Here is a 12,413-nt window from a genome sequence, read left to right on the forward strand (position 1 = left end):
TCATCTATCAGAAACATTCCTGTCTTGGTTTCTGTACGGCCTTTTAAAGCACAAGTCTTGGATGAATGTCGCTTTTAGCTGGTATGTAAAACATTCGGAATTCTCTATTTTGATTCTCAGAAATGAGGCATGGCTCAGGAACGAGTTTTTCTTGTAAGTTGTTTTTTGTGTGTTTGTTTCTTTTTGTTCTATCTTTTGGCATGGGCGGGACTGCTGCTTCTCATAGTGGAGCTGGGTGTCAGCATCTACTGGGTGACCTTTCTGAGGCCTTCCGGGAATGAAGAGACAGTTTTGGACATCCAGCAGGGTCCTCACCAAAGCTCAGGATCCAGCACCCTTGTCCACTTTTACTGCAGATGGGATCTTATGGGTACAGAAGTAGAACTTTGGCAAATGGAGCTTTTGAAGTAGAGTGTATTTTGTCAGGCTTTTGATTTCCTTTCTGTTTTATAGTAGGTGACATCTGTGCGAGTACAGAGTCTTTTTCAAAGGTAATTTGCATTTTTGCAAATCAATGATATTGATTGCCTGCTGTCTCTAGTACTATGGGATATTTTCCTTTTGAATGTTAGCTTCAGGATATTTTCCTGGTCTCTACATGTTTGATCTGTGCAAAATTGTAGGTGGGATGTTCGATAGTGTTGAGCAACTCAACCAGTAACCCACTTAGTTTCAGGTTCCCAGGACAATTTACTTCCTACCATGGGCAATTAGTTGTTGTGATGCATCTTGTCTGTCTGGCATCTCTCTGCCCTGATCCTCATTTACCAGTCATTAATAAATTATGATCTGCTCACTAATTATTTTTGATGCTCAGCCTTGAAGAACAAGCTTATTACCATGAGAAAATAGCTGGAAAAGAATTCCTAGATATGAAATCAATACACACGTCTACATTTATTATTTTATAGACATATTTATTGCTAACTTAAAAACTACTGAGATGTACTTTAAGTTAGCCCTTTTCTAAAATCAAGGATGAAAGGTGTGATTGAAAATATGTTCATATTATTCTACTTAAAGTAATGAAAAACTATTTGCATAAAATGAATTATTCTTGCCAAAAATTGGCAAGTTCCATTTTGTTTTGTTTTTTGGGACAGAGTTCTGCCATGTTGCTCAGGCTGGCTGTAAACTCACTACACAAGCCAGGCGGGCCTCAAACTCCCACGTTTGTCCTGCCTCAGCCTCCTGAGTGCTGGGATTACAGGACTGCACAACTCCTCCAGGCATCAAATTCTGAACATACATAATCCTCTATCTGTTTGACAGGCCAAATGTATTAATATACATATGATGCTCCTAAGCTGTAAAGCATCAGGAGATAAATAAAACTAGTTTTAACATACATTAGTATTTTAAAAAGCTACGCCAGACAGTACCAGGTGCAACATAATATTGGCATTAGAATATGTAGATATAAAATAAATACTATAGTAAGCCTGGAAAGATTTCATACCACATATGTAATACTTGAAATCACTGTGTCTATTTTGTGCTGACTCCAAGAGTTTAAGAAAACATGGTTGGCTATTCTTACACATCCATGTTAGAGATACTCACATTTTCCATTTTTCAAACTATCTTTAATAGAGAAAAATGGACAAAGGACTTCAAAAGGAGACTGAAGCACAGGTTATTTTTAATTTAATAATTTACAAGGTATTCATTCACTTCAGTCATTTGGAAAAGCCACGGAAATACTGGCAGACAGAAGAGGGAAGGTGTTTGTTCAGTGTCTCCTAATTTGTGGTTGAAAGTGTTAAACTATGAGAAACGCTGACAGATTGCTGTGAGACCTCAGCGGGATGAGAGGATGATTTGGCTAGAGGAACGGAGGGCGCTTTTGATGGAAGAAGAAGCGTAGTTTTGGCAATGAGCCCACTGAGAAACAGCAGAAGCATGCCTGGAGAACACTGAGGCTCTGATGAAGGTCAATGGAAAGAGCTTCCTTCCTCCTCCTCCTCCTCCTCCTCCTCCTCCTCCTCCTCCTCAGTTCCTGTGCTTGTGTGGAGCCGAACCTCACCTCATGTTTGCGCAGAGCTCCCACTATGCTGGGCCGAGCACTGTAAGGTGGCTCTCCCGTCTCTTGCTTACCTAAGGGAAGTTCTCCTGATTGATTGATCTGGGCATTCTATTTCTGTTCTAGTTCATGTGAGCTCTACCGTGAAGGGAGGAGCAGTGACCACTCCCCTTTCAATCATCCAGAGATTGCTTGGTCTCCTGCAACCTGCTGGGTCACTCATCTTAATCCACTTTATATGGGTCTCCCTCCTCTACTGGGTCTCTCAAAGTCACAGTGTCCCTGGGCCCAACCCAATAACCTCCTTTGGATCAGAACCTTTAAATATCATATTGTGAAAAGCTTTTTTGTGTCATGTGTCTCAAATTGTATATAGCAGATATCATTTTAATACTCGCACCTGCCAGTGCTTATAATTTCCTTTTTAAATACAGAACTGTTCAGCTACATGATCTATCATTCTTATGGATTGCAACATTGAATTTGCCTCCTGTTAGTTGCAACTAAATAAATTTAAGTTTAAAAAAACATAGTAATAATGCAGGAAAGATAGTTTAAAGCACATTTTAAGAGTTCTGAACTTAAGCCTCACTATTGCAGTTATATTGTCATCGGGCATTGTTCTGTACCCTATTCCATAATCGGTATGTTCACGATGAACACAGATCCATCAGGGAAAACATATATACCAAGTGATAAGATAAAATACTTCAGTGGGCAAGGGGACATAGCATTGAAATTAACCCGTTTTCACAAGTCAGTTATGGTCATGGGATTAGAGACACAGGTGTGTGTGTGTGTTTGATTTTAAAATAAATACAATTTACGAGGTCCATTTTTGCACTGAAGGGTGGAGAAAGAATCCACTAAGATCTAATGGATCTGTCATTTATTTTAATGTCAAGAGAATATTGACATTAACTTCTAAGACACATTTTATTTATATTACTGATCAGTATAAAAAGTTCTGAAAGGCCAATACCATTATTTCACCAGCAACGAATCAGGGATTTTATGAGTTCAGAGATAGACTGATTATGAGTCATGGGAAAGGTTTATAGTGAATAGTAAAGATCTTAAAGTCAGCGCTGGATTCAAGTCCCAGATCTTCAATAAACAGCTGCATGTGCTACACAGTTTCCTTGTCTGGTACGTGTGGAAGGAACAAGGATAAAGCTCCCTCTTCTATGAACTTGTCCCTACCTTCCATTTGAAGAGACATAAAGAAAAACCAGCCAGTGCCACACATAGGAAATAAATAGTTCTCGTGTGCAGAGGAAGGAATCAGGCGTCATCAAGTACAAGTGAGAGAATGAGATGGATCAAAGAGCTTCAGAAATAAGCAGGAATCCCTGTTTTCTGGGCAGAGCAGGTAGGAGACAGCAGGAAGAACTGGACGAAAGTCTCAGGACAGGCCATCTTAGAGCATTCAGAGAATAAGCAAGACACAACTTTGTCATGGAACTAAGTGCTTCCCTAAGGTGCTCGACATCCCCTGTGAACCCTTAGAATGGTGCTCATTAGATCTTTTGTCATCAATGTCAGGCAGTATGGTGCATACCGGTACTATTCTCCTATGACATTATGCAGCTGGCTTCTCGGAGGGTTTTAGAATACTTCAAACCCTTATTTAAGTACTCACTTAAGAAACTATGATGCTGTGACACCTGACAGGCAGAGGCCTGATAACTGTTTAAATCCTTGATTTCAAAGCATCTGCATAAGTATCTGATTTACTTCAGATAAGCTTGAAAAAAGTTCTAAGTTTAAGGACATTTACTTTCAAACCAGTGACTATTTTTTTTTTTTTTTTACATATTGCTTTTTTGAAATATGCAAATCATGGCAAAAAATAAGAACTTAAATATTTCCCAACATAATGAATTGGACATTCATTTTAGACTGAATGAAAACTTTTACCACAAAAGGAGTAATTTCAATTTTGTTGTAAATCTCTTCCCTATCCATTTTAATTTTGTTCTATGAAATTCTACCTCCTCTCAGGGTACTAAAATAAAAGTGAAAACATTTTGAGTTGAGAACATTGCTATACAAAGAATGACGATATTGATATGCAAATAAGTGCTCAATAAATCTTTGCATTAAGCAAATTGTCATTTTACTACCTGTACTTTAAAAGAATAAACATTATCTACAAAACAGCAAATTTTAACTGTTATTTTCAGGTCAACAAAAACAATAACACCCCTCCCCATTTGTGCTTTATACAAAACTACTTGCTTTTATGTTTGTGACATAACCCTGGAATTTTAATTTTGATAGTGTAGTGTCAATATCTAATTAAAAAGTTGCTTATGAGAAATAATGTAACTGTTTCATAGAATGGCTTTATTGGGTTTATTTGGGCATAGAGAGGAAGAAATATATAATTTAACATTGTTACATCATTTATAGCACAAGTGGTATTCAATAATTCTCTGGAATTCAACAAAATCTCCCAAATTTGTGCTAGGGTCTGGCTACATTTCTACATTTAGTTCTCCTTTCATTTGGCAAATCTTAATTCAGTTAATTCAAGACTATGTGGATAATATTGGATGGGTAAGATTAAGTCCAAAACAAAGATTACAAGACTAATGCCTGAGGTGAAATAGAAAAATATCTTCCAAGAATCTTAATTTAGTTAATTCAAGTCTATCTAGGTAATACTGGGTGGGTGAGATTAAGTCGAAGACAAAGGTTACAAGTCTAATGCCTGAGATGAGATAGAAAAATGTCTTCCAAGAATCGTATCACTTAGCTTATATACATAAAAGAATGTGTGTGTAGGTATAAAATAGTGTGATAGAAAAATAAAACATTTTAGCTGAAAACATTTCTATCACATGACTGATGACTAAAGTCCCTGGAAATTCATGACTATACATTCAATAAAACAACATAGTGACAATTTAGTGCATTAAAAACTTGCTTATACACTTTTTAAACCTCTCATTATTTGGGGGGGGGGAACTTTGTTAGCCCTTCCGATGAAAAGATTTTATGCCAGAATCGGGAAAGGATCTTATCTTCCATAAAGCTGGAATCCCTTGGGCAGTCTCCCCAGATGACTGCAAAGAGAAGAGAGGCCAGTGTCACTCCAGGCCAGCCTGGGCTGGGCTGGGCTCAGCATACTCAAGCCACAGAGCTGGCTCCCAACCAGGAATTCTAAAATTCAAAGTAAGAAACTGATTGGAACATGTGTTCTTTAGAAAACTCTTAACAGACTTGAATAGGCGTTTAGAAGAAAGAAAAATAATACTCAAAGGAACTAGTACTTTAAAAAAAAAATAAACCATTACTTCTGTAATCTAAGGGTACAGCCACAAATTCTTTCAGAATATAACATACAGGATAGTGAAAGAACAAAAGTCTAATTCTTTACAAGTTGATTACTTTTTGAAAACTCAACAGTAAAAAACTAAAAAAATCAGCATGAATAAATTGATTCTCTGTTTTTCGAAATTAAAGCACATTTTCACATTTTTGTCAGCTTTACATATTCACATATATACTTCCATCAATTTTTCCACAATGGCTTAATTTTCAAGTGGAATAGTCTCACTAATGATTATTCTTCACAATGGTTGGGAGAAAAGATTGAAATATAAAAATTCATGTGTTATGAAAATAGGACATATTTATTTATTTACTCTTCTTTTTAAGAAGTCTTATAATGCTTAGCTCAATTTCATCAAACATCTCTACAAATTGTTCTTTCTGTGTCTTATGTTCTTAAAATGAAAAAAAAAAGTAGTATTATAACACACATATGCAAATATCTTTTAGCACAGAAATTCACTGTATGTCAGTATCCACCATGATCGATGTATTCCAGCTGAAAAGATTCAGGAACTGAAAATAAAAACAATCACTGAAAAGTCTGGTTGTTACTCAAATTGTTAATTTGGCAGTATGTCTGCTTTGTAGAATTATTAGACCTGTTCCTTAAACATCTACTAGGCACAAACCTAGGTCTTCTCAAGCTCTCATTAAATTGAAGTAGGAAATGATGGAGGTTTGTGGGAGACACCATTTCCAAACTAAACATGCGGTGTATCACAAGAAGCAATGTGGTTATATTAGCAAAATAAACAAGAGCATTTCAATCCTACTACCGTGAGGAGAGCACACCTGAAAAAGAGACACTATGTGCTGCAGAACTGGCACTAATTTGGTCAAGATAAGGCTTGAAGAATCCATCCTGCATTGAAGTTATCTAGGGACACAACACTGGCTTGATTTGTTTTGGGATGTGCTTAACAACGAAATGGTCAGATCTAGGTGACGACGAAATTAGCTGCAAAGATTGAGACTCACAGCATCCTCTCTTACCTTCCACTGAGGAGGAAGCCAATAACCACTGCCAGCAAAATGACTCCCACTGTCACAGACACAGCAATTATAGGAATCTGGCTTTGATCGCTGGATGCTGCAACTGCTGATGGGAGACACAGAAAAACAGAATTTGTGGTTAACATGATCATATGTATCCAAAAGAAAGCTACCTAATAGTCAGTAATCAATTCATGGTTTAAGCAATTCATTCACATTTGGCTGAGATTTCTCCATAATATCTCCTCTCAAAAGTGTGTAATTGAAAAAACATCTTTAGGAGAAATATTTACTCTTCAAATAGAAATTTGAAAGCATCACTAAGCCACTGATTGTTTCCTTGTCAGCATAAAAATTTAATATATACTATTTGCATAGCAGTCATCTAGGAGCCTGAGGTGTTCAGGATAAAACAAAACACCCTCATTGACTTTAAATACCTTCATCTAAAGAGAAAGGTATTAAGTATATGAAGTCTGACATTTTTAGAGTTTACACATTCTTGTTCTCCAGGAAAAAAAAAATCTGATTAACTCAGAGAATCCAAAATAAGGTGACTAAAAACGAAGAGAAGTTAAAAACAGTATCAGTTGTCTGAATATAATAATTTGAAAGTAAAACATAATACCAAGATGAATATAATCAGCATGTGTACTTTACAATAACATCACTTTTTGAAAATTATCAAGGCATAAGTTTCAATTTCCAGAAACCTGCAAAATGAGTAGATCTCCTCATATGACTTTTGTATTGCATGGATTTCAAAAAGTATTTTATATTCTGTCAATATAATTGCTATAAATGTGATAATAACTTAAATAGGAACATTATTACATAGATGTATCTAAATAAGAAAAGTTTTCCTTCATGCTTGGGCTAAAAATCATACAAAGAAAAATAAATTTCCCTGTGGTTCTCAATCATCTTTCATAGGGGCTCTGAGGTGCTTCTTGTTTAATGGCATAAGCATTCTGAGAATTTCACAGCAGCACAAGTTCACATCCATGACATAAAAGTTTAAGCATCAGAACTAATAATAATCACAGTACATTTTCTTTTTCTTGTTTTGTTTTATTGTTTTTTCCCATCACTACCAGCTTTTGGTCCGATCATAGCTTTGGATTTTACAACATTTCTCTTCCTACTCTAAACACTTCATTACTCTAATTTCTCCTTTTATAGAGCTGAGGTATAGATAAGACATTTGGTTCCCGGTGAGCAATATAAATGGGAGCAAAAACTATCCTACGATCACTGGTAGCATTGTCCAAGATACGCTTTCTTGCTCTGTACACTAAGATCGCTTCTATCGTGGTTCTTTTCAACACGGCAAATCACGGAGACCTGATTCAACATCATGAAAGTTCAGTATTATTTCCAGTGAGCTGCCATTGCTGCTGGAATGCCTTTGATTCTTAATTGGCAAACAAAATCATTCTCATAATAAATCTTCCTCATTTTTTTAGTGTATCAGTCCACTTCCAATTTGCACTTTTTTCTTCTTCTGTTTTTTTTGCGGCAGGCCCTCCCTATGCAGTTTAGGCTGGCCTTGAGTTCACTTTGTAGCCCAGGCTAGTTTTGAATTTGTAACAATCTTTCTGCCTCAGCCTCTGGAATGCTTGGATTACAAACCTGTGCTATCATACCTAGCTCAACCTGCATATTTTAGAAATGCTAAACTTTACAGCTGAAAGACAGTGGTCAATTTAGACCCAGATAAATCGTAACGGCATAACTTTCTTTTGCTTTACCTAACTCCGTTGTCAAATATTCTCCTTTGTCTTCCAAATTCTTCCTCCAAGTCCTCCCTGTAGGACAGGCTTGTATCCCCTTAAAGGCTGTTTTCTTTCTCAATCCAAGCCTAAAAGGATATCTCTGAGCTGGGAAAAATAAATGCTTATATGTAAACTCACTTGTGTTCACCCTGAATTTGAAAAAAATGTCCAACATTTATGAGACATATGGGCCCAGGATACTATTCCATCATTAAAAGTTACTTCCTTAACTCCCGAATAAAAAGAAATTCTCAGTGTCATTATCTTTTTTTTTTTTTTTAATTATAGATAATAAAACCAAAGTAGGCAGCATAATGCTTCAATGACTGACAGTCCTAACTAAAGAGTAGATGTCACTTCTATTTCCTATGTCTTGCTTAATTTATCATTCTGTTTATTTGGTACTTGTCAGTATGTTGAGAGTCAATATTATTGAATTTCCTCCAAATTTTTTCTTTTCCCATTGAGTTTTATGCATGATATTTATTAAATGCAATAAATACATCTTGCACAGGATGATGATAAAGAACTTGATGCTGCTGAACTTGTACCTTATTCACGACATCATTTGCTTCGTGCAGCCTGTGGTGTCAGCAAGATGCTTTCCTTTCATTGCTCTCCAAAGCATTGATGTGGCCCTTTCGCTGCCTCCACATTCTCTTCGCACGTCTTTTGAGTGAGCGTAGTGAACCTCGCCCCCTGCTCCCCACTTCTCTCCTCGCTTGGTACTGTCCTCTCTCTCATCCTTTCTCTCTTCCCTCATTCCTCCTTGTTCACAACAATAATTTACAAGTGTCAGCTGAAAGGTCAAATGTTTATAATCCTTATTTCTCTCTTAAGCATCACTCTACATTTTAAAAAATAAGAACCTGCCTTCTTCTCTATTTGGATTTTATTGATCATAAAAATAAGCATGTTTAATAATGACTCCTACCACACATCTGCCCTCAAGGGCATGATGAAAAGCAGGTCAACAATCACATCATCAATCAAACCAACAAACCAATGAGGTCAGTCTCTTGTTTATATGATTACTGAATATTTCTTAACCTCTACTTGCTCATTGTTCAATAAGTATTTTTGCATTTCTTTTGCTTTACTTTGTACATCACATCTTTTCTGCCACTACACACTTACTTGATTTACGTCTCTGTGGTCCAAGTGCTGGAATATGGTCCACCATGTTTGAACCAATAGTTCCATCTTTTATGTACTCATATTAAAAACCTAACCATAGGGCTTTGATTATTTTTCCTTGACCAAAAACTTACCAGAGCCCTACTACCTAGGAAGAGGATTCCTAAATTCTCAGACTAGCATTCAAAAAAACCTTCTAATGTGACTCCAACAAGTGTTTCAGGTCTAAATGTTCCAGTTTGCTAACTCTGAAAGAGATGGTTTTGGAGGAAATATTTATAGAGGGAGAAGTAAAAACAAGGCACCTTAAAGCTGACAAAAATATTAAATTTGAGAAAAAATATAATAGGCTTATTTTAATAAGCCTATTATATTTATCTATATCTTAATAGGCTCAGATGATCAATTGTAATAACTGTCCACAGCTAATATAATAATATGCTAAACAGCACTCTTATGCTTTAAAACAATTGTTAATGGACATACCAAATTTTTTTATATTTAAGTTAATACAATAGCATTTTATAGGTAATGTCAAATCACAAACATTCAGATTTCTGTTTTTAATCTAATGTTCCCTGAACTAAGATCTTTTAAACAAATATTGGCAATTGAATCAAGGGGTTATGAAAAATTTAAGGACTATATTTCCATTACTTACTTTTTAAATTTTTCAATATTTTCTAAGTTTTTGATGAGATTTAATCATTGAGTGCTTCACATGCATGATTAATTTATGAGCCATTTTTAATAGGATATAATTAATCAAGATTTTGACTTATTTACTGGTGTTTTCTTGGAGGATATGAACATGCTCATTATATTAGATGAAAGCAGAGAACTTCTTTGGTCTATCAACACCTTCACGTTGCTAAATCTTCAATGGGGGGAATTGTTAGGCCTAGTCCGAGGCCTTATATAAAGTTAAAATTCAGTCAGCCATGTTTCCCAGTTTCTTTAGTATGTTAATGAAAATGGGTTAATGGTATAATTGTGAAACAGTAATCAGTTTGTTTCAGAAACACCGAAGAGCAAAACCTGAAGCCATGTAGCACATTACACAGAAAAGGGTGCCAGCTGTGATGATAATTATTCTTTAATTCACAACAAAGCTTATTTTTACAATCATTATAATTTCCAAATTCTCTGGAAGTTTGAATCGCCCCTCACGTTCCAGTGTATAAACTCACATGTTCATGAGCATTCTCTAAATCGTTTTGACTCTGGTACATGGTTGCACAGTTACTCATTAAAACTGTGAAAAAATAAACTGGTTAGATTATAAACATTTTCGGGTTTTTTTTGTTTGTTTGTTTGTTTGTTTTGTTTTGTTTATCGGTACTGGGGATCAAACCCATGACCGTCTGCTTGCAAGGCAGGTGCTTATGCCGCTGAGCTAAATCCCCAGCCCCAGGGATGGAGATTTCGTTTTTTGTTTTGTTTTGTTGTGTTTTTTGTTTTTGATTATAAACATTTTTGAAGGCCAGACCATTTGAGGTCATTTCTGCCACACAAATAAATATTTATTAAATTTCTTAAGTAGGAGACCAGATCAGAGTTGGAGTTTTTGATAACTGGTAAGAGTTCATATGACTCAATGGAAAAATCTAAAACGTTACGACAGACAAATGAGCATAAGGAAAGATGTCAATCAAGGACATTAAAACAAATTCAAAGTAAAACCACAGAGAAATATTAATAACCACTCCAAAATAAAATAAATTAGCCAATAAAAAGGCAAACAAACCATCAGACAAATAGTGATAACAATGACTACTCATGAAGATACAGGAAAACTGCTTCACATAGTTTTTGGAACTGTAAACTGAAAAAGATAGGAAATTTCACATGCAATGATACAATTACCATTTGACTCACTGATTGTACATTTGGGAATTTATCCCAGGGAAACAAAAATGTATGATGACATAAAAATGTTTACACAAATATTCATAGTATTTTAGTTGTAACAGCAAGAAATACAATCAGACAGATCTCCTTCAGATCTCTTTCTTAACTGTCACCACCAAATGAAAAATCCAGACAACTTTTACAGAATGGACAAATATGTTTTAGGATACTATAATTCTTGCACTATAGTATTTGGAGACTTTGACAGGAATATAATATTGAAGAATTAAACTTTGATAAGATGTAAATAATTGCAGAATTAAATTATTAAAATGGTTTCACAAAAAGTTAACAAAGCATTGTCATATAAAATACAAACATTAAGTTTCCAGAGTTGTGAAAGGTATTAATTACACTGTGCATTGTCTTTGATTCCCTGCTAGCCTTGAGAAAGGAAGCTTTGCAACTGAGGCACAAGCAAGACCTTAGTAGAAAAGCCTTTTGGATAAGAAGAAGTAAATCAAACACAATCATTATTCTAGAGCACTTTTTGAAATGCCTTGTCTACTACATATAAACAGAGTATATCGGTCCTGTCTGTGTTATTCACAGTGCTCACATCAGGTATGATTCGTGGCCCAAAGTCTAATACGCACAGGGATTCGTGCTGATACCTTCTCTTGGAGTTATATACAGAAAGGGCTCCTCACAAAGATGAAAGAGGAATGATATGAAATAGGTACTTTCTACAAAGTAACAAACCCTTGCAAGTATATGTATACACACTGAAATAAAAATAAGGTTTGACTCTAATAGTAGGATATACAACATTCAAAACATATTTACCTATTAATAATAATACATTCTAATTTTGTAGGAAAAAAGTTTGGTGATATTTCTTTTCCTCTAGAACGAATGTACACATTCTCAGGTGAGACTGCACAAGTATAAATGACAAGTGACCTGAGGATTAGTATTTTAAGCGGTGAGATTCGTGAATTTTTGTCATAACTGATAACTGCTAGTTAGTAAAAAGTAGAAGTTGGTGTTAAAATCTAAAGAAAAACTAGTGGCTAAACATACCAATATCTTAAACATGAAAAAATTATTATAAATTTTCATTTGTATAGTTGTCAAAGTGCTCAGGCAAATTTGGTAGTTTTATAACTTTGCTTCCAAAGTTGGTAGAATACATGAGTAGTGGACAGCTCCATCATTCTTGGTCTTGATTTGCTGATTTGCTAGCGGGATCAGAACAGTGTTTAGTCCACAGTTAATTCTCCAGGGCTGAT

The 12,413-nt window shown here is 35.4% G+C and overlaps 1 protein-coding gene across 15 annotated transcripts in view; it reads right to left on the reverse strand.

Moving 5' to 3' along the window:
* Positions 1-12,413, reverse strand: part of Epha5 (EPH receptor A5) — a 337,092-nt gene that overhangs the window by 64,310 nt on the left and 260,369 nt on the right. For 11 of the 15 annotated variants that reach the window (XM_013145832.3, XM_063240630.1, XM_005000947.4 and 8 more), the window contains one exon: positions 6,359-6,464. In XM_013145832.3, coding sequence (XP_013001286.1) covers positions 6,359-6,464 — 106 coding nt within the window. The remainder of the gene's footprint in view (positions 1-6,358; positions 6,465-12,413) is intronic. The other 4 variants (XM_003463755.5, XM_003463754.5, XM_013145835.3 and 1 more) reach the window with 1 other exon arrangement.

Source organism: Cavia porcellus, unplaced genomic scaffold, assembly GCF_034190915.1.
Source record: "Cavia porcellus strain 051 isolate PalLab524CR breed Dunkin Hartley unplaced genomic scaffold, mCavPor4.1 scaffold_30, whole genome shotgun sequence".
In the NCBI taxonomy this organism is placed as follows: Eukaryota; Metazoa; Chordata; class Mammalia; order Rodentia; family Caviidae; genus Cavia; species Cavia porcellus.